Source organism: Acartia tonsa, chromosome 4 (assembly GCF_053477335.1).
Source record: "Acartia tonsa isolate MP-2025a chromosome 4, ASM5347733v1, whole genome shotgun sequence".
NCBI lineage: Eukaryota > Metazoa > Arthropoda > Copepoda > Calanoida > Acartiidae > Acartia > Acartia tonsa.
This window is the reverse complement of record NC_137263.1, coordinates 45,935,614-45,957,405: the sequence shown is the minus strand read 5'-3', so window position 1 is coordinate 45,957,405 and position 21,792 is coordinate 45,935,614. Positions and strand designations below refer to the sequence as shown.

Sequence of the window (21,792 nt, the reverse complement as noted above, 5' to 3'; positions counted from 1 at the left end):
ATTGGTTTCGAAGCCATACTGGAAAATAAATTTTTGTGCTCATTAAGTCACTAGGTAAATATTGATATAAATATCTGTGATGAAGTTTTCGTTGCAAATTGTTATCAGACATTTATATAAATTTTAAAATATTTTACATTTTTATAGTTATTAGTATATACACTGAAATTGTTTGTTAACTTGCAATGAGGTATAATGCTAAAGGGGGCAATTCATGAACGAAAGGTGAAAAATTTGATAAATTAACAAAAAAACGTTTACATTATCCCAAAAGTAAACTTTTATCCCAAATAGCCTCTAGTAAATATTTTTTATATTTTTGTTTAAAATGTTTGATTTTTTAGATGCACATTCTATTCATATTTTTGTTAGAAATAGAAATTCCAATAGGTATGAAAAAATGTCCTTCATAAATTCTAAGTAGTAAAATTCTTCATCCCTCTTTCATGAGTTGCCTTCCTATATTTTTATATGTATTACTATTATCCTTATATAAAAGTAACAGGATGTTTGTCTTTGTGTACCGAGAGATCCCGTTAACCCATGAACAGATATGTTTCTCCTTTACATGGTATCTTCTCATAGGTCCTGGTAAGGTTTATAACTATTTTGGGGTAGGATACTACCACCCTCTCAAGAGTAAATGTCCATTTTTTACTTGTTTTAAAACTAAAATTGAAAGTGGGGGTCTACTACCACCCCCTCCTCCCCCCACCTCAAATGCCCCTAGAGTCCTTTGGGGACATAGCCGTTAGTTATATGCAAAGTAGTGTGATATGAACTTGCAATTTTCCTGAGTGCAGTATTTATCCTTTTATATAAAGTAGTAAGCGTTTTTTGTCTTTACTGAAGGATCTCGCTAACTGCTGAACCGATTTTGTTCTCCTTCACAGTGAAGCTTCTTATAGGTCCTGGGAAGGTTTTAAACTATTTTGGGGGAGGGAGTCTTCACCCCCTTCCCCCCCAAAAATATTTTTTTATCTTTTTGAAACTCAAATTTTAAATGTGATGAGGTCAACTTTTCCTCCTCCTACCTTAAGTAAAGTGCCCCTAGATGCTTCTAGGGGCGTAGCCGCTAGTTAAATATAATATAGAATCTCTGTGTTGCAGAACTAGAATAATGGTGAAGTAGTAGTATTCTATTTGCATTACAATATTAATATGGATGTTACAACTGTACAGATTGATGCAGGTGACCTAAAAACTTTTGGTTTAATACAAAAATATTAATATTTACATAGAAAAATTTTACTTAAGAAAAAGGGAATAGTTGGAGGATTAAAAGAATCGTAAATTAGCGGTTAACAATCATAATTAAGAATTTAAACGGATATATTATTACTTGCATCTTACACCAGATTTTCATGTTCTCTATTAAAGTGTAACTTGCAACGGGGTAAAAAGAACGATTACCCCCCTTTCACTCTCTTTATCCCATCATCTCCCATCCTACTGGACGAACGAACTGACCAATAAAAGAGTTAGCAGGCTAAATAAACGACAATTTTTCCCCTGTCATAATATAAACGTACATTCTATCTACATCCATTTCTATTTGATAATAAATTATGTTTATGTAGTTTCAACTGAGCCTCTGGCTGCTGGTGTGAAGGAAGGCGACATTGGTGTTGTTAAGAGGAATGAACAAAGCATCAATAGGAACTCTCAAGTTGAGAAAACCCCGTCTAGAGATGGGAGTAGAAGGTAATTATTCTTTAATATTTTAAAAGGCTTTTATTGTTCTTTACCCCCATATATCTCCATCCTGTCAGCCTATATTTTGGTGGCAGTGACGTTTCCGCCGTCGTTACCACGTCGTAACTCAAAATGGCATCTGTCTTGCCCTATCCCAGGGCAGTAACTCTTTGGTTGAGTATTTATGTGTTTTAGATTTTGTTTTAAAAGTAGCCCTTTCACTTAAATTCCGACTTATTAAATATTTACCTATTTTTTTTTCAGTGTGCCAGGTTCTGACCCAAGTTCTCCTGTGCACACCTTCCATTCTGTAGCAGGCACTCCAACCACTCAGCATAACTCTCCAGTATTTCATTCCGTTCAGGAAATTTGATTTATTGACTTGTTAACTAGCTAGTGGCGACGCCCCTAGATGCCTCTGAGGGCATTTTAGAGAAGGGGATAAGTCGACCCTCCACTTAACATTTTATTTTTAAAAAGAAAAAGAAAGAAAAATTTTTTTTCAGGGGGGGGGGGAGACGAGAGGCTTTTCAAAGGTTGTGATTTTTCTTGAAAGGGTGGGGAAACCTTCCCCCAAAATATTTATAAACCTCCCTTTAAACCTGTAAGAAGCTTCGCTGTAAAGAAGAATTATATCGGTTCAGCAGTTAGCGAGATCCTTCGCTAAAGAGAAAAAAACTTACTACTTTATATAATAACTAGCGGCTTCGCCCCTAGCCTCTAGGGGCTTTGCCCCAAAAGGTGATCAAAAAAAATTAAGGTGAAATTCGTAAAAGGACCAAGGAAATCTTCTGCAAAAAAAAAAGGACCCAGGAAATCTTCTGCAAAAAAAAATGGGGGGGGGATTTTTTGTTTTTGGGGGGGTTGGGGGTGTCCAGGACCAGTAGGTATATACCCTGAAGAGTAGAATCTAATCGGTTCAGTGGTTACCGAGATCTTAAGGGACGGACAGACAGACGGAGAGACATCGTTCTACTTTGTATTATAGATTATTATATGTATAAACACAGATTAATTTTTTAACTTTTTTTATTAATGGAATACATATGTTTCTCTATAAAAATAGATCATCAGTTCCAATTAAGATGTATAAAATGAGAGTTAAAAAAATATATATGTCCTTGCATTTTGAATCCTTTTAAAAGACTCGGATGTTCCTGCGAAATAAAATAATAATAAGAAAAAGTTGCGAAACACTTGTGTTATTAATATAGAAGCTAATATACCACAACTTCAAATTTACTTCTTTACTTTAACGTTTTGTAAATATCAAGTCATTTTAAATGAAAATATAAACGACAGGGAACCCCTTCTACTCTGCCCAACTCTCCTAATCATATCTATCATTCAATGGATGGATCTGACGCAGAAGATTTTAGCAGGGATCACAGGGTAAGTTATACCAGAAATCTAAACGGATAAGACAATGGCCAATAAATTAATGTACATTCCCGATGACGATACACAAAATTACCCCTACTATAGATTACAAATAGTGGTTGAAACGTTCGGACACTGTACTAAACGAACCAACCAATCAAAATTCAAAGTCCCCAAAATTGTTAAGCTAACAAACAAGGTAACGTTAATATGTAACTTTGGGGACCAGTGTAATAATAACGTTTTCTTCTTAGTTAGCTTTACAACTTTAGGGACTTTTAATGGATTTTGATTGGTTGGTTTATTCAGTTGAGTGTTCAAACGTTTCAACCACAAATTGTAATTTACAGAAGGGGTAATTTGTGTATTATCATTGGGGATGATAATACACAAATTCAATTTAATTTTGTGTTAACATTTTTGCACTACATCAATTTATCGGCTATTGTCTTATTCCTTTAGATCCCTGGCTATGTCCCCTACCTGCCTGAAGTTATACACTTTATTGTATACAGGGAAAGCTAAGCATTCCTGGAGAATCTGGAATAAAAGATACAAGAACTTATTTGTTCTTTATTTAGAAATACGCTCTTACCTCCAGGGAGGTAGGGGATATTGGACTGTAAATTATACTGGTTCCCAAAGTTTTATAAACACGTGATCTTATTTGTTTGTTTACAAATATTAAAGACTTTTATTAATCGTCAATAATTTTGATCTATTGTAGCCGGAAAGGGTAATTTATTGGTAAACATGGTTCATTGTCTTATGCCTTAAAATTCTTGCTTACCTCTTAAAGGCGACTTTACTTTTCAAAACACTAAACCAGTTTGTTTTATCATCTCAATATATCAATACCTTCTAATCTATAGTTTTCGAATTGTTTATTTGTAGGCTATCGAAAATCTTCACAAGACTAAAGAGCGGCTGTTACGCGAGGACTTTAATGAGATTAGCCGGGCTCCCGAGGGACATGGCCATGGTGGAGGATCTGTCAGCTATCTGCACAAGCGCAGGAGCTCCAAGACTCCAACAAACTCTAGGACACATTCTAGAAGTCATTCCAGGTAGGCTGGGAATTCCATTGTGTTTTAATATGCATTGAAAATTAAATAGAACCTATCTTAACATTTTGGAAGTTGGTAAAAGAAAAATTAGATTTATGATTGATCTTCAAAAAATTATATTTTTGCCTTTAAGTTTTCATAAAGATTTTAGTTGAATTTTTAATAGAGATGTATGTTACCTAAAATTTTATTTAAACTAAATACATTGTTTAATTATACTCAAGAGGGGTAAACTTTTGTGCACGGCTGATCAGTAAATTTAGACAAATTACCTTAGATTATTATTATTGATAGTTTGTGTGTGTGTGAATAATAACCTGAAGATTGTTTTTGTGTGTAGGTTAATAATAACCTTAAGATTGTTTCAGTAATTGAAACTAACATTCCAATTACAACTCAATCTTGTTTACATATTGTTATTATATTCTCAATTTATGAGAAGCGAGGCTTTTCTCTCAATTGATTTTTTCGTTTTTCTACTTTGCTTGCTGAAGTTGCTCTACCATTTTCAAACCCTTGTAGTTGACCAACTTTCGGTTTGAATGAAATTGTCACATAATTTACTAAAACTTGATAAAAAGTATATCTACTTTTTTGTACCTATGCTTTTATTCTTTGTTACCTTTTGTAACTACATTAGTTCGACTGTACTGAAATGTATTCTGTACTAACTCTTAAAGCTTATCAATTTAGCTTTGTTTGAATTACTCAGTTGTAATACTGATTTTAATCTTAGGCACATTAACAAATCTTATAATAACCAACTGACCAAAATATTTTTTGAAAAGGCTTAGCTTTTATTATTGAAATTAAAGAATAATTATAGGATTATAGATATACAAAAATATAACTATAATGAAGGATCGTCGCTTCATTAGTTTGATTTAAAAGATGATGAAGGGGAGGGGTGTAAAGAGGGATGTTTTGGTCTTTAATTTTAGAAAAATACGACTTCTGCGGATTGTGGGTGTGGTGTTATGAAAGTCTAATGCCAAAGCTTTGTAACTACAGTTATTCTAGTTCGGGAGTTTCCACTCCCCTCTCCCCCTGGCCTCATCCCCTCCTATCTAAACTAACAAAGTATCCTTCCAATTATTACTTTTCTCCTGTATTGAAGTAATAAAATTTGTGAACCCCCTTTATTAACCCTGTTTGATTTGTTTTGCAACCCCTTTTTCTAGGCGAGTGTCTGATATATCCGACATTGACCTGCCCCCGCTGGAACCTTTATTTGGGCCACACCTCTACTTCCACCCGGAAGAGGAGACAACTCCGGACGAGAACGACCTGTTCCCCTCGACCCCGCTGGACGAGGAACAGTTGGCTCACGCGGACAGCAAACTACAGGTGAGACGGTCAATACTCTCTGGCTTGATACGGGCTCACCAAACATTGGTCCTATTTATCAATTATTCTTGGTGCTATTATTCAAAGTGTCGGTTGAGCACTGATCCCCCCTCCTTATTTTTTAAATAAATTGAAAATAATAGTCTTTAGTCCTATTCCTAACCCTGCAGGATTACCCAATACCCAAATTACCTAACATAATATGACCAAACAAACGATTAACCACACACCCCACCCACCCCTTCCCTTGATTCTCAATTAATTTAAATTAAGGGGGACGCTTTATCAGGGCTCACTTTGTGTGAAGCGCCTATTGATTATTTTTAAAGTGCTTAACTATCTTAATAATGTTAATAACCAGAAAGATGTTTAATGGGAGTAAAATAAAAATAGTTAAAACCCTGATTATATCTATAGAAATGTATACTTTTTAAACAAAATGGGAAATAAAATAAAAATCTTGCCTACTGTATTTTGGTCTATTTTTAAACTTCCAATTGTTTTCCACCATGGTATTTATAAATCCATTAAGAAAAAGTTTAAAAATAACTATTTTTTGCTGTAATATAAAAGGGGGGGGGGGGAATGTGATGACTCGTCACACGACATACCAGCAATTTTATTTTGGGTGCTACTCCCTTAGTTATAGAGATAATTGGGTGAAATCTTTTTGGTTGTGTCACTAATTACCCCAAGTTTTGGTATCAGTAAAAAATATTTGAATCAAAAATGGCGGCGGTACCGCCGCTCCCGCCGTTTTTTTTGAAAGATTCCAAAACAAGGGGTAATTAGTGACACAATCAAAAAGATTTCACCCAATTATCTCTAAAACTAAGGGATTAGCACCCAAAATAAAATTGCTGGTATGTCGTGTGACGAATCACCACATCCCCCCCCCCCCTTTAGTTCTCTACTTTATGTAAGACAAAAAAAAATTTTAATTCCTAGATCCTTATAATTCATTATGCCATTAGAAAAATATTGCAAATGATTTAATAATTCTATAAGAATTTTTACATTTCTTTTTTTGCCATGCATTTTTGTAAGGGGAAATTAGGAATGCAAAAGTTCTTATTCAAATCCTTGCAGTATTTTACTAAATTGGCTTAAAAATTCAAATAAAAAAATAATGGGTACTCAATTATACTTTTAAAATTTTTTATCATTAATTGATATTTAGGACCAATATTTGGCCAGTATATTTAAAACTTTTATCATGAGAATGGGCGTATTTAAATGGTTGAATTTTATGTTTTTATAATAAAATAGCCTCCACATCAATTGAATGAATTTCTTGAGATTTGTGCTTAAGTGCTTTCTATTAAGAACTTTTTTGTGAGTTCATTAAATATGAATTTGTCTTTTGCAAATCAATATGGAGTACATTCATAAAAAAAATCGCCATAGAGCTTTTATTTAGAATTACCTATCAACTTTTATTTTATTTTAATAATGAGGGCCATTTTTTGCGTATTTTCCGTAAAGTTGTGTGTTAGCGTTTAGTCAAATGCGCTTATTAAATCATACTGTTCTTAATGAGAGCATTTGACTAAATGGTTACAATTTTATGGAAAATACTTCAAAATATGACCCCCTTTGTGTTTGCGGGTAAGTCTCTATCTTGACTTTGAGTATTGACCGTCTGACCTGGTGGTTGCAGGAGCAACTTGGTAATCTTGTCATTAACACAATCCAAGAGGAGGAACTACCAGAGGAAATTGGTTGGCTGGATCCCAGGTAACACTTTAGAGTACTCCCCACCCCACTTCCCCCCCCCCCCCCCGATTAAGAAAAAGATAAAAGGAGGAGTATGAAGCAAGTAAAGGGAACAAGGATTTTATTTACTGGTTTGTTTAGTAACAGTTTATTTGTATTTTTAATAAATGAGGTCACGAAAGACTTGTCTATGCAAAATGATTAACATTGTGACATATTTATGATATATCAAAATATAGTCTTTTGAAAAATTGCGTAAAGTTGTGAGTAAGATTCCAGTGAAATGCGCTTACGAAGTCTAACTGTTTTTAATGTTGACCAAACGCATATAATTAAACGCATATTTTAAAACAGTTTTGACCCAATAAGCGCATTTCACTGGAAGCATACTCACAACTTGACGCAATTTTTCAAAAGCTACTATTCCCGTTTTATTTTTTGTCATGTAAAACAGGAAAGTTGAGGACAATTACACTCAAATAAATCTTCGTTTTAACCAATGAATGGTGATAAGCTACCAAGAGTAGAATTTAAGCAAATATCCCAAAAAGTATTGAAACTAATTTGTCCTCCTCAAATTCAATTGAAATTCAACTTACGACCTAAGGACTAGTAGCAAAAAATATTTTGTACAGATGGTTGGACCCGAGGCCGTTGATGTACAATGCCGCGGAACAGGCCGAGGAATTCGCCATGACAGTGTGGCACAAGTTCCAGTCCTGGAAGGTTGTACAGTTCACTACTCTCCCCCAGTGGTTGCAGGATAATGATTTCTTAAGGAAGGGACACAGACCTCCCCTGCCCAGTTTCAGGTAGTGTATTTTTAAGGATTAGATCTGAAAGGATTTAAAAATACCTAAGTACTTCTCTAAAAGATCTGAATGGGTCGTTCATTGGAGTAAAAACTGTGTGATCAAATATAACCTTATGATTTCTATAAAATACCATTATTATTTTAAACTAACATTCAGAAAGAGCATTGCTTTTTTTCAATAAAGTATTGATATCTATAAGCGGAAAATTGAAACACTTAATAGTTTTTTCCTAGGTGCAATATCACCCTAATCCATAACTTTTATTTACATGGTTATCATTTTGCATGACGAAAGCTTTTTATTAGCCTCCACATTTTTTAACATTTTCATATATTTCGTCTGAAATATTTTCTGATAACTGTTGATTTTATTTTTTTCCGTTTTATTTTTTTTCTATTGATGTTTTTTTAGCGTTTATATTTTTTTATTGTAGTGAGTGTTTCAAGTCAATATTTCGTATTCACACGGAGACTGGAAATATTTGGACTCACTTGCTGGGAGTTGTCGCATTTATTGGACTGTCTTTATACTTTATAACCAGGTAACTTTAAAAAATAGAACATTAAAATCTGCAAAGACAATGGCCGATAAATTGATTTACATCCCCAATAATGATCCATAAAACTACCTTTTCGTTGGTTACAAATAATGGTTAAAACGTTTGTACACTAAACAAACCAATCAAAATTCAACAAAAGACCCCAAAGTTGTTTAGCCGACGAATAAGAAAACGCTATTATAAAACTTTAGGGACTGGTGTAAAAACAGCCTAATGTCCCCTCCCTCTCTGAAATCTTCCATTACTAACTCTAGTTTTTCAACACTTTTGTGAACCTTAATGACAGAATTGTACAAAAAAAATATGGTATCGCTGCTTTTCCGATTCGTATTTTAAAAAGAATCTCAGATTACATAACATGGTTATTTTCTAGGCCGGTGACAGAGATAGAGGTCCAGGAGAAGATGGTGTTCATGAGCTTTTTTGCTGGAGCCATTGTTTGTATGTTCCTATCATTCACTTTTCATACAGTTTGCTGTCATCAGAACAAGTTTATCGGTAAGTTTGTACAAACGTATTAAAGATTTTATTTAGGGAAAAACGTCCTTTTCAAATCAATCACATACATATGTTCAAAATGCACTGTTTTTTAATGGAACAAAAGTATTGCTTAATTTAACCCACTTACTATTAACAGAAAGTAATACCTAAGCAATATATCATTTTCTTTATTAGCCTGGGGCAATTTGTACAAGATTTTTTTTTTTACAGTTTTCAACAAAAAATACTAATAAAGAAAATAGGATATTACCTACCTACTCAAAATTTTTGTCAATGATAAGTGGGTAAAATAAGTACCCCTACAGAAAATTCTTTTTATGGTGGAAATAAATGTTACTGCGCCAATCCCCTGCAGCTTTGAAGTAAAGCTACTGTATAATAGTTAATATTTTAAATAATTTAGGGAAACTGTTTGCAAAATTTGATTACTGTGGCATTGCGTTTCTGACAGTTGGGAGCTTTGTTCCCTGGCTATACTACAGTTTCTACTGTCATTATACACCAAAGGTTAGGAGATACATTTTATAATTTGTGGAACTGGTACAGTTCACGGTAAAATATTTCCAGTATCGCTTCGAAATTGATAAATATCCGGTGGATTAGAACCGGTTCTCATTCATACTTAAAAATCATGTATAGCATCGTATTAAATCCACTTTTCTACGAATATAAAAATGTAGAATAATAAGATTAAAACCATTTTTTTCGTTTATAATTGTACATTTTTATTTCCGCGGAAAGCCAGTCTTTATAATACGATGCGATAAATAACTATTCTTGATTTGATTAGTTCCAAAAAGAATTTAAGACATTTTAAGGCTGCTAGCACACATTTTATGTTGGCTATTCGTTGTTCTGAACCAGATCCCACACAGTTAAATTAGATATGGTACAACTACACAGTGTTTCTTCTATTTTTTTTCAATTTTAGTTACTCACTCTATAATTAGAAAACGACTGTAACTCGCTGTTACCAAGGCTTTTTAAAAATTAAAAGCAAAAACTGTTTAAAACTGAATAAGACAATTTACTTTTTAATGTTTGAGAATTTGTGTAGTTTAGATTCCATTAAAGTTTGATATTAAAAAAAAATTTTATGTTGTAGTTATCGACGGTAAATTAATTTTTTAAGTATAGCGGATTCAATAATACTATTTTTTTAAAACCCACCTCTGAACATTTCATAGGCTTCCACAATAAATGTATTATCAAAGTTTTTTTTCTACATATATTATTTTTTGACGGCTCATGGCTGTGGTTCTTATAGACATAGTTGTCCTAGTTTTCAGATTAAGTTACTACTTTAGTCTACCCAGTACTGGTTTTTCTTGGTATATTTATGTAAAATATATGTATAGCATAAATTTGAGTAATTTAGTCTGTAAAACAAATATAGATATTTGCGTCACATATGTATAGTATGTATTTCTGATAATCTGAGGGTAAATTAGGAATTTTCTAAGAATTACAGGAAAATCAAAGCTCTATCTAACAAACTTTAGTAAAAAAGTTTAGCTTTCCTCAACTAAAAGCAACATTTTGTGGATGGGTTGAATGCAAATCTACTCTTCTTGTTATATTAGTCAGTCGGTTGATACTTTGAAAGAATTATATAAATGAAAATAACATAAGAATTGGCAAGGCTTTTAATATTTTTCTTGAAAAATTTGCGTTTTTTGAAATGAAAACAAGCTAATGTATTACTATCGGCTAAGCCCCTAGAAGCGGTTAAATTCGACCGCTCAATTTTTTTTGTTCAAAAAGAAATAGTAAAAAAACATTTATAAACCTTCCCATGACCTACGAGAATATACCCTCTGTAAAGGAGAACCATATTGGTTTAGTAGATAGCGAGATCGTTTAGTACACACAGACGTATTAACAGAAGTATTGAAGTATTGACAGAAACACAATACATTAACAAATCAATGAATTGATGAAAAAAGGATAAATATATGACACTGTCTTAAATTACTAACTGTAACGTCAGAAAATCCTTTGTATTTATTTTATTACTGGCATAAGCTATGATTTATGTTGAAGGTTTTCTGTGTATACTTCAGTTAGAGCCGCATACACTACTCTATATAGTAATGAAACTTTTCTGTGTACACTTCAGTTAAAGCCGCATACACTACTCTGTATAGTAATGATACTTTTCTGTGTACACTTCAGTTAGATCCGCAAACACTACACTCTTTAGTCTTTAGTAATGTTACTTAAATAAATATCCTTAACGATTTATGTATGATTACCCGCGATTGTGGCTTAACATGTAGCGCATCCGCTCGTTGTCGGGAAGGTGATAGTTTCGAATCTTAGCCCAACACCATTAAATAACTATTGACGTAAAAAATGGGTCCTACAGTAGCTATGTCAGGTGTGCGGCATAAGTAAGGAGAATGCGGCCCAAAAACAGGCACAAAGTATAACCTATACAGTTAGGTCGTGCAATCAAAATGTTGTTTGTCTTAACGGAGTTTGACCATTTGTATAATCATGCACATCATTAAGCAATCTTTGTTCTGACATACAACAAAATAAGATCTCGTGTAAATCCCATCCTCATAGGCTATGTACGATTAGGAGCAATTGCAATTATTTTCATCAAGCAGCTGCCGTTACGAAGTAAAAACTCCCCAGTCCAGGCAATGACCAAAGACGAGCATTACCGACAGACATTAAATCGTACAAACTATATGTTTTTTAGCCTCTTGTCTAAAATTATATCCAAGAAAATCAAGTTTTCCCCCAATATTTTAAATTTATAGATACACGTGAATATATTTATTAGATTATAGAGTAGCTGCACCCTTTATAATGAATAACAGAAACAAGTTTTTAGCTCTAACTTTAGTTTTCTAGTCTAGAAATACACCTCAGATTTATCATCTAAATAGGGATAAAACACATATAAAGTTCACGAAAATACTTCAATTATTCAAAGTTAAAATACTATATGTTTGAACTAGCGGCTTCTATAATAATATTTAGGTTGTATACCTGTCTATCTGTATTGTGCTGGGTATCTTTATATAATTATTATTATAATAATATTTAGGTTGTGTACCTGTCTATCTGTATTATGCTGGGTATCTTTATATAATTATTATAATAATATTTAGGTTGTATACCTGTCTATCTGTATTGTGCTGGGTATCTTTATATAATTATTATAATAATATTTAGGTTGTATACCTGTCTATCTGTATTGTGCTGGGTATCTTTATATAATTATTATAATAATATTTAGGTTGTATACCTGTCTATCTGTATTGTGCTGGGTATCTTGGCAGTTGTTGTGAGTCTCTGGGACAAGTTTGGTACCCCGAGATACAGGCCTTTCAGGGCAGGTAACAGTTTTAAACTTAAATCTTATATTTTAAAGATATCCTTGTAGGGATTTAAAAGAATAAGACAATGGCCGATTAATTGATATACATCCCCAATTTTAATACACAAAATTACCCCTTCTGTGGATTACAATTAGTGGATGAAAACTTTTGGACAATCAACTAAATGAACACACAATTACCCCTTCTGTGGATTGCAATTAGTGGTTGAAACGTTTGGACACTCTACTTAATAAACCAATTAATCACAAGTCCCCAAAGTTGCAGTTATGCCAACGAATAAGAAAACGTTATTATACAACTTTTGTGACTAGTGTAATAAACAGCCCATTGTCCTCCTTCTCTGTCATCCTTGTATTTTGTAGGTGTGTTTGTTGTATTTGGTTTGTCAGGAATAGCTCCCGCCACTCATTATATTTAAATTTTGTAGGTGTGTTTGTTGTATTTGGTTTGTCAGGAATAGAACCCGCCACTCATTATATTTATATTTTGTAGGTGTGTTTGTTGTATTTGGTTTGTTAGGAATAGCTCCCGCTTCTCATTATATTTATATTTTATAGGTGTGTTTGTTGTATTTGGTTCGTCAGAAATAGCTCACGCCACTAATTATATTTATATTTTGTAGGTGTGTTTGTTGTATTTGGTTTATCAGGAATAGCTCCCGCCACTCATTATGGCATTGTCAATGGTTGGGAGAAATCTATGAACGAGGCCGCTATGGGATGGCTGGTTCTTATGGGTAAGATCAATTTTATTGTTATTTTTTGATTATGATAAAAAATGCGATATAAAATAAAGGGGCGATAGGAGGCGGTGTCACGAGACCATCTATAGCCAAAACATGACAGCAGCTTATTAGGACAAAAAAAGAATTTTTATAAATAAAAAAAGACTGAAACTCTCTTATTATTAGACCACATCTCTCAGTTATCTGAACCTAAAACATATTTATTCTCTAATTTATTTTAGATACAAATAAAACTTTGTGACACTTTTTACAAAAATTAGTTAAAAATTAACATCACCAACATAAAATCTTAAGATATACTTTATTAAGGTCTGCTGTATATTACTGGAGCCATGTTGTATGCATTTAGAATTCCAGAGAGAATTTTCCCAGGAAAGGTTGATATTCTGGTAGGTTTTTTATAATAATTTGTGAAAGGCATTAGGGGGGGAGGGGGGGGGGGTATTAAACTAGTTCCCAAAATTTTAAAATATCGTTTAATTATTGGTTGGCTCACAAACTTTGGGGACTATTATTGAATTTTGATTGGTTGGTTCATTAAGTTGGATGACCAAACTTTCAACCAAAAATTGTAATCTACAGATGGCGGTAATTTTGTATATTATCATTTGGGATGTACAATGTACATCAATTTATCAGCCATTGTCTTATCCTTTTAAATCCCTGGGTATTACAATCCACAATCTGAGAGTTTCAATACCTTGGGTATTGACAAGATAGTTGGATCAAAAAAGTATATGATTTTATGATTATTGAAAAAAAAATATTGCTATCTAATCTATATATTATTAGTTATGAAAACATCATTAAAAGAAAAATGTGTTTTTTAATCTAAACATTCATAGCATATTTTCGTATTTTTCTACCTTGCAAAGTTTTCTGTGTCGTAACTGGGATTCTGTCCTTTCTTGGCTGTAACCAACAAGAAAATTATTTCGAAAATTTTTGTAATCCTCTGTTTTCGGGGTTTTCACGTTAAGTGGAAAAATCAAAGAGAAAGCATACTACCTGCAAAAAGATCTGATGTATATATCCTATTATTTCGCTTGGTATATCTTATTCCTGGCTATCACAATCCAGGATCCTATTAGGATTAAGGTATAGCCAACAAGCGAAATGAATTCAAAATGATATTTTAACCCTTTACAGTCGGGCCCCTTGCCGCACCTTAATCAGTCGGGGGGGGGGGCGTTCAACGCCCCCCCTTATTATCTCAGTTCCTATTAGAGCTAGAGGGCTAAATTTTTTTGTGCAAGTCCCCTGTTTGATAATAAATTTCCGACCTTTTATAAGTCTAAGTCAATTTTCGCTTCCTTCACCCTTTTATTTAACAACCTTTGTTTTTAGGTCCTTTTTTACTTAAAAATTTCAAACGGCTGTAATTTTCTTATTTTTGAAGCTAGAAGAAAATTTTTTTTTCCAGAAAATGTTTATCTTTATGTAAATTTTACATTAGAAATATCAAAATATAAATTTCAGCGGCCGCAGCTGTACTTGGCAGCTGCCAGCCGCCGCAGTCGGCGGTCGGCGGGAAAACGGCGGCGGATCTTCATGAAATTTTAATACGTTATGTATACATGTAAGAAAAGCTTAAGTTTAAAATTTGAAGTCTCTAAGTCAAAAATTGCGGCCACAGGAGCCTTTTAAAGATTTCTGGAGACCTGGAGGATCAGGACCTGCAGGATAATACCTGGAACCTGAAAGTGACTTGAACACCTGTATTTCATATAAGGATGTACTACTAGAGGCTTTTTTTAGTATTTTGGTATGATAAAATGCTTTGTTTTAGTCAAAAAAATATTTTTGCTCTTTACCTGGATGACCCTGCCAGGTTTGCTGGCATCCTGTGCCCGCCAGGATGGAGATATTCAAAAAATTCCAACTCTCAGTTATGTGTCATACCCATACTTAAAAAGTCAAGCAGTTTGGGCTCTTCATCTTTCACACACAGAAAATGAGATAGAAAAAACCGGATGGGGGGGCGTTCAACGCCCCCCCCCCCCCGACCGTTAAGGGTTAAGGGCATATAAAAAGGTCGTCTTTTAAATGATGCGTTGTCCCCCAAAATTACGAAAAAAAGCTGAAATTCTTAATTATTTTTTTTTTGAATTAATTCAGTCGTTGGTTACTAATGCTTATCTTGTGTATTTTGGAATATTTTGCCCTTGTATTAATTTTTTTATGTTTTCAGTTTCACAGCCATCAATTGTTTCATTGCTTTGTGATAGCAGGAGCTTTTGTTCACTATCATGGGATATCTAACATGGCTCTGTATAGGTATTATTTTGTTTATTATCATGGTATATCTAACATGGCTCTGTATAGGTATTTGATTGATTTGATTTGATTGATTGATTGATTGATTTGATTTGATTGTTATAATTCCATGCGGACCAAGAGGTCCATTAAAGGAGCATCATATTGTCTCAGGAATCAAGTGTCTATTAACTTTTAAAAGCATCATTTTCACTGGATTTATGTATAATAGTATTATTTTGTTTATTATCATGGTATATCTAACATGGCTAGCTTCATCCAGAATGACGATGGACAGCCAGACATCATTCTACTTTGTATTAGGGTTGGGCCGGATACTTTTTTGGCCGGATATCGGGCTGATTTCTAATGCCGGATATCCGGTTCTGGCCTGATATCTGGCCAACGTTCGATATCCGGATATCCGGCTGGATAACCGGATATCCGACGTAAAAAATCAGCCGGATAGTTTTAATATCCGGTATCCGGCCGGATATTGAAAATGGCCGGATATCCGGCCCAACCCTACTTTGTATTTTAGATTACTGATCATTATTGTGAATAATTTTCTGTATAATTTTTCAGACTACAAATTGGAGAATGTAAGAATACCGAAGTTGAATTGAACAAATATACTTCCTTCATGACTCTCGGAGAACTCTGAATTTAGAGAGGAACAGAAACAGAAAATTTTGTCAGAAAGTTTGTTGGGCAATAGATGGTCTTAGTTTATGAACGTACTTGCGGGGTTTACTCGAAGCAACAATCAGATAAAAAAAAAACATTTCCGATACATACTGCTATTTGAATTAATTTTAATATATTAAGAGATGGAATTATGCTTTTGAAATGCTTTGATACTATTACTGTCGTTTTGTGTGAATCTTTGCGGGCTTACTAAGAACCATTTCCCCAACTACCATCATCTGTATTATTAAAATTTCATATTAAAATCATTATAATTAGAAGTTAGGCTTTCCCACAAAGCAAAGTGGTTTAATACAAAAGTAATTGAAGTTTAATGAACATAAAGAAAATATTTTTTTAAGATAAAAAAATTAACGGAATTTTACAAAAAGAAAATATTTTAAAGGTGCTTTGTGTAAACTTTAACTTTTTTGTATTCTGGCATTTTGTTATTTTAATTCAAGTGCACCTAATCATTATCAATTTTAGAGAAAAATTTGGAAGAAAACGTAACATTTTTATTATGTCTCAACGCTATGATATTTAAAGGAATTTTAGATTTTTATTGCTGTTTTAATTAGGCCATTAACGCCCCTTCTACAACCTATTTAGATCGTATTGTAATATATATAAATTTATCGTGTTTTTTCATAGATTGTCCACGCAAAATTAGAATTATATATTATATTATATTATATATTTTTTTGTTGCGAAGGTCCATACCAATATGAAACATTTTAATCCAAAATTATTATTCTTTTGCGTGGATGGACAATTTCTTATGATTATACGATACTTGTGTTTTCATCACGGTTCAGGAGCGGATTTTATTCAGCGGAATCCGTATCCGTGATGGAAAACTATTTATAGAATATTTATCCAGTTAAAAGTTGTGATATAATTAATACCCTTATTCAACACTTTTTAAACTTCTTCGCATACCTATGCTTTTGCTTATTTCAATTATTCGTTTTGAAAAAGGGGGTAATTTTCTCTTCTTTTTTCCGAATTGGTTTCCGAACGCTAATATTTGACCTGGCAGTTGCTTTAATGGGGTACAACATGGATTTGAGCAAAAACGGCGGCCTAACCGCTGCTTCAAATACAAGGTTAACTTTATTAGAAAATGTTAGGTTTATCTTAAATGATTCCAAATTCGCCGCCGTTTCTTCACAGTTCTATATTGTACCATAACAGAGCAACTGCCATGCCAAATTTAAGCATTCTACTCCTGTTATAAATCTTAGAACACCTTTGTGAAAAATAAGCAGAAAAAATCACCCACTTTTAATTAAAAATACTCTAGATATTATATGCTTATCTAGTCGTTATGTAGTGATTTGGCTACGGCCTAACAGAAGGGTGCCTGTGTGCAGCTAAATTACTTCAAAACGAGTAAATTACTTAGCCTGCTTAAAAAATGTATTTACAATAGTTAATAAAATTGAAGATTGTTGTTTTAATTCATTGCTCATTTAGCATTTTCATCACATAGATTTATAATTATCGAATACTAACGCTTTGTTAATAATGCATATATTATATTGAAAAATTACTGTTAGAACGAGCAAATTATCAATTCATATATTTTTGGCAAATTTTTGTTAGAAGATGAAAATTGTTTTATTGTAAAAATTGTATGTATGATAAAAATAAAATAAATATTCTTCATATATATTATGATTTATTCTATGTAATAGTTCCGTAAAAATCAGGGCTCGACGGCTCGCGAGACGAACCTTTTACCCTCATAATTAACGAGCGAAAATAATCTGAGCCTAAAATTTTGGAGAAATTAGTCGTATCTTTCTCAGGCAACCTGCCAATTTGCAATGTAATTTAGATTTATTTTCATCTAATAAATTTGGCAAAACAGATAAGGGATCGAAGAAAAATATTTGACATTTGGATAGCTCCGTCTTTCTAAGATAGTAGGGGCACAGAAGTTTAACTGCCAGTTTTTGCCGGTTTTGGTGCTGAAGGCGACGATTTTTTTTAACTGAGCTTTAAAAGATATTAATTAGGCCTTTTAAAGGGCAGTTTTGAAATCCCATTATTTCATAAAAAAAATTAAATGCTTAGAGAATGGCTTGGAAGATAACTTTAGGTCACGTGTTCTGCATATTTCAATTTAAACGCATAAGGCCAAAGATATAATATCCCAAAAATCTGTTGTCAAAGTCTACACCTAGCGCTGCATGATTTTAGAAAGCTGACTGGCACTAGGTGTAGAGTAGACTTTGACAAAAGATTTTTGGAATAATATATCTTTGTCCTTATGTGTTTAAATTGAAATATGCAGAACACGTGACCTAAATTTATCTTCCAAGCGAGCTTAAAACCTGCACATTGCTGTGATATTGTTAAAACCGCCGTGCAGGATGTTAGCAAACCTGGCTAGGTCATCCAGGTACAATTATTTTTTGACTTAATCAAAGTATTTCATAGGCTCCAGTTACAATCGATAAAAAAACCGTACCTAACCTGAATTGAAGTCATTGAACTATCAAAGACCTTTAATTTTAGATAAATTTTAGTCGCTCTTGAAGTAGTTTAAGATTACTCAAGGAAAAAAGATCGATGATAAGAAATATTGGAGGCCATGTTTAAACATCCAATCCATATTTAATAAAAGTTTAATTTTAAAGCAAACTTGGATGGTTATTATTAAGGATACCCGTTTAATTCTCAGTCCATTATCCCCTCCTTGGGATCGCCGAACAAACATATCATGCTATAGAGTAGCTGCGCTTCTTACGGATAAATAAACAAAAGCAAACATTTTTAAAAACATTTTATTCACATGAATAGAATATTTATTTGAGAATATATCTATATTAGTGAATGTGTTGTATGCATGGTGTGGTGGTATTGTGGAGGGCGTACACATATAATTGTGGAGCGGGAGCAAAATTTTTTATTTTTCAATTCTAAAGCAAAAATTGGAACTAAGTTTTCGGGGGCCCTCTAAATCTGACGTCAAGGGTAATATTAGGATACAGTCTGGTTGGCTAGCCTATAGAGCAAGGGGTTGTGGTTGGTTGTTATTATGGAACAACAACAAAATAAATAGGAAGAAATTACAAAACTAATTTTTATAATCTGTTCAACTGAATCTACCTCACAGCTTATTACACAAATATATTAAATAAATATTAAATATTTTAAAAACATTTTTAAATCTTTTTTTTTTAGTGCTTTTAATGTGAAGGCGATTCTGTAAATCAGATTGGGGTAAGCCTTGTACATCTAGGCATTATATTTATATTTACTAACACAGAAGTATTGCTCTTCTTAATACATTGTCTACCATTTGTTATAAAATAAAATACTCTGCAATAATTCTACTTGATAATAATAAGCAACACCAAGAATTAATACATCTCAATTATTAAAGGGAAAAACGGTTAAGAAAAAAAGCTTTTTAAATCTCATTTAATTATTTTTTTATATTATTTTGTCAGATTTAATTTTTTAAAACTTGTATATAATACATGTTATTAAATCTTTACAGCCTTGTTAACAAATTGACAAAATAATATAAAGAAAAGAATTGTGGGACAAAAAAAGCTTTTTTTTCGTCCAGTCTATATAGTTGATAACTAACATTGACATAAATATGATGCAGTTAACCGCCGCAAAATTTCTATCCTAACACAAAGGAGAGAATCATTTCACAGTGAGGACCTTGTATTAATTACAGTGTACTAAAGCGACATATTCTAAAGTTATAAACTATAAAATAGAAATCTGACGTTTATTAGAGAATTTTTCAGGCATTAGATTTTTAAAATCAAATATTTGCCCGCTCAAATAAGCAGTAATTAATACAAAATCTTCATTGTTCTAGCAGACTTAAAAAACATTTAATTTTACTAAACCAATCAAATATCAGATTTGTATCTATTTTTTACTAAAATTAAAAGAGTAAAATAAATGCATTTAATACTATTTTTTATTTTTGGGAAAATCAAAGAAAATTGAAACTGAAATTTGACTGGTTAACTACGCAGCATTTTGTTTACAATTATTACATTTTATATACTAGCATATCAGTAGCAGTAGTCTTCTCAAATTAACAGATTTAACAAACATTATTTAAACCTTTGGTCCATCTCTTTTCATTATTCAGAAAAGAATTAACAATAATTGGTTTTTCTAGGAAAGAAAATAATATATGATAAGAAGCTAAAATAACATTCAGTTCCAAATTAGGCCATCTAATTTTAATTACACAAGTAACAAACATTTACTTAAATAAATTATTTATTATCATGGCCTTCAGATTATTTATTATTTATGCTTAGGCCTTAGATATTATGATAGGACAAAATGATATTGAATTTTAAATTAAATAGGCCCTATTTTTTTAGAATAAAATAGTTTGTGATATTTTTATTACAAATATTTTATAAATTTAAGGATGCGAGTATCAAGTTAAAAAAATACAAGGTCGTATGAAACTGTCTAAAAGGTTTCTGTTACTATAAAAATACTAGGACTGCTTTGCTTTTAGTTTAGTACTACTGATTTTTTACATAATTTTACTACTTTTTTATTCATAATTTAATTTACTATAGTAGACCTAAATGAAGCACATTTAAAAGTTAAAATCTGTAGTTACAGGTATTTAGTATTATATACATTATAGAACTGAGGATCTTACTGCATGAGATACTTCTTTGTATTAGCTGGGATTCAAACCCTTGACACCAACAACAAAGTTCATTCAAAATTAAAATATTTTACAAGATTTCTTAACGCAGGTTTAACATTTCTATAATCATATAACTGGCATAAAAGAAATACATAATTCATTTCTGACACTAAATAACATTTTATAGTTTTTATTATCAACAAGTTAGCATCCATTATCTATCACTGTGGTCTTGATAAAAATTAACAATTGTATTAAATATTGTTTTCAATAATGTTATTATATTTGTAAATCACACCTTGAAATGAGAAGGGTTACTATATTTAGAGAGAGAGGGAGAGAGGGTTGGTGTCACCTCTCTAACTAGTCAACTTTGAGTTCAACTAATCATTTTTATAATACACATTTGAAAGCAGCGCTTTGTTCCAAGCCAGTTCCTCTGCCTTATTCTTATTAGGTATATCAATTTATGCTTTGCTCAAAAAATATTTCAACAAATAATAAGCAGAACCAAGAAAATTCAAATTATTTTCTTAATGAAAAAAGCTCAAAATTAGGTTTGATTAAACTAATCTTAAATATTTCCCCCGATTTTTTTTCTTTCAAGAGATGCATCATGTTCCATCAACAGTTAACATTTTTTACAAACATTTCAATGAGATTTACTTTGGATCAATAACTATTTCTTTCTAGGACACGCTAAAAAAATGTGAAATGTTTTATATTTTTTTTTATAAACCAGCAATGGAAATGTGTATTAATTAAATTATTGTTTTAATTTTGGCAATTTTTTTTCTCTAGATTATACAGCCGTTTCCGTGTGACTTCTGGTTGGTAACTGAACTACGTGGCTGTTGTTACTGGCGTTAGTGGCGATTATTTGTTGTGGTTGGTTGTCTGTTGGAACACTGGACGCGCTGCTTAATCGCTTGTTTAGACTCGCCTGCTTCTGTAATACTCTCTGAAATTGTAAAAATATCTTGTTTATTTATTTTCTTTAGGACTTTTTAA

General features: G+C 32.4%; 2 protein-coding genes across 22 annotated transcripts in view; one reads left to right on the top strand and one right to left on the bottom strand.

Moving 5' to 3' along the window:
* Window positions 1-1,079: 1,079 nt before the first annotated feature.
* Window positions 1,080-16,152, top strand: AdipoR (adiponectin receptor). 2 transcript variants are annotated; one of them, XM_080158513.1, is made up of 16 exons: window positions 1,080-1,192; window positions 1,581-1,704; window positions 1,960-2,060; window positions 2,999-3,087; window positions 3,970-4,142; window positions 5,324-5,489; window positions 7,150-7,226; window positions 7,841-8,017; window positions 8,454-8,561; window positions 8,953-9,077; window positions 9,484-9,587; window positions 12,334-12,433; window positions 13,059-13,172; window positions 13,491-13,570; window positions 15,373-15,458; window positions 16,023-16,152. In XM_080158513.1, the coding sequence occupies exons 1-16, from the start codon at window positions 1,162-1,164 to the stop codon at window positions 16,099-16,101; spliced, it is 1,734 nt and encodes a 577-aa protein (XP_080014639.1). In that variant the 5' UTR covers window positions 1,080-1,161; the 3' UTR covers window positions 16,102-16,152. The 2 variants fall into 2 exon arrangements, with proteins under 2 accessions (XP_080014639.1, XP_080014640.1); XM_080158514.1 differs by lacking the exons at window positions 13,059-13,172; window positions 13,491-13,570; window positions 15,373-15,458; window positions 16,023-16,152 and adding an exon at window positions 12,799-12,869.
* Window positions 16,153-18,903: 2,751 nt separating this feature from the next.
* The window catches only part of PMCA (plasma membrane calcium-transporting ATPase 3), a 93,532-nt gene continuing 90,643 nt past the window's right edge, over window positions 18,904-21,792 (bottom strand). For 16 of the 20 annotated variants that reach the window (XR_013878994.1, XR_013878997.1, XR_013878998.1 and 13 more), the window contains one exon: window positions 20,230-21,742. Coding sequence is in view for 11 of the 20 variants with exons in the window: in XM_080158502.1 (XP_080014628.1) it covers window positions 21,584-21,742 (159 nt within the window). In the remaining 9 variants the exon portion in view is untranslated. Of the gene's footprint in view, window positions 19,555-19,731; window positions 19,776-19,979; window positions 21,743-21,792 lie in introns of those variants that run through there. The other 4 variants (XR_013878999.1, XR_013878993.1, XR_013878995.1 and 1 more) reach the window with 4 other exon arrangements.

Coding starts and splice junctions, on each gene's coding strand:
- AdipoR (XM_080158513.1), top strand. CDS start 1,162: ATGGATGTTACAACTGTACAGATTGATGCAG. Junction 2,061..2,998: donor AGTATTTCATTCCGTTCAGG/AAATTTGATTTA, acceptor ATAAACGACAGG/GAACCCCTTCTACTCTGCCC. Junction 7,227..7,840: donor ATTGGTTGGCTGGATCCCAG/GTAACACTTTAG, acceptor TATTTTGTACAG/ATGGTTGGACCCGAGGCCGT.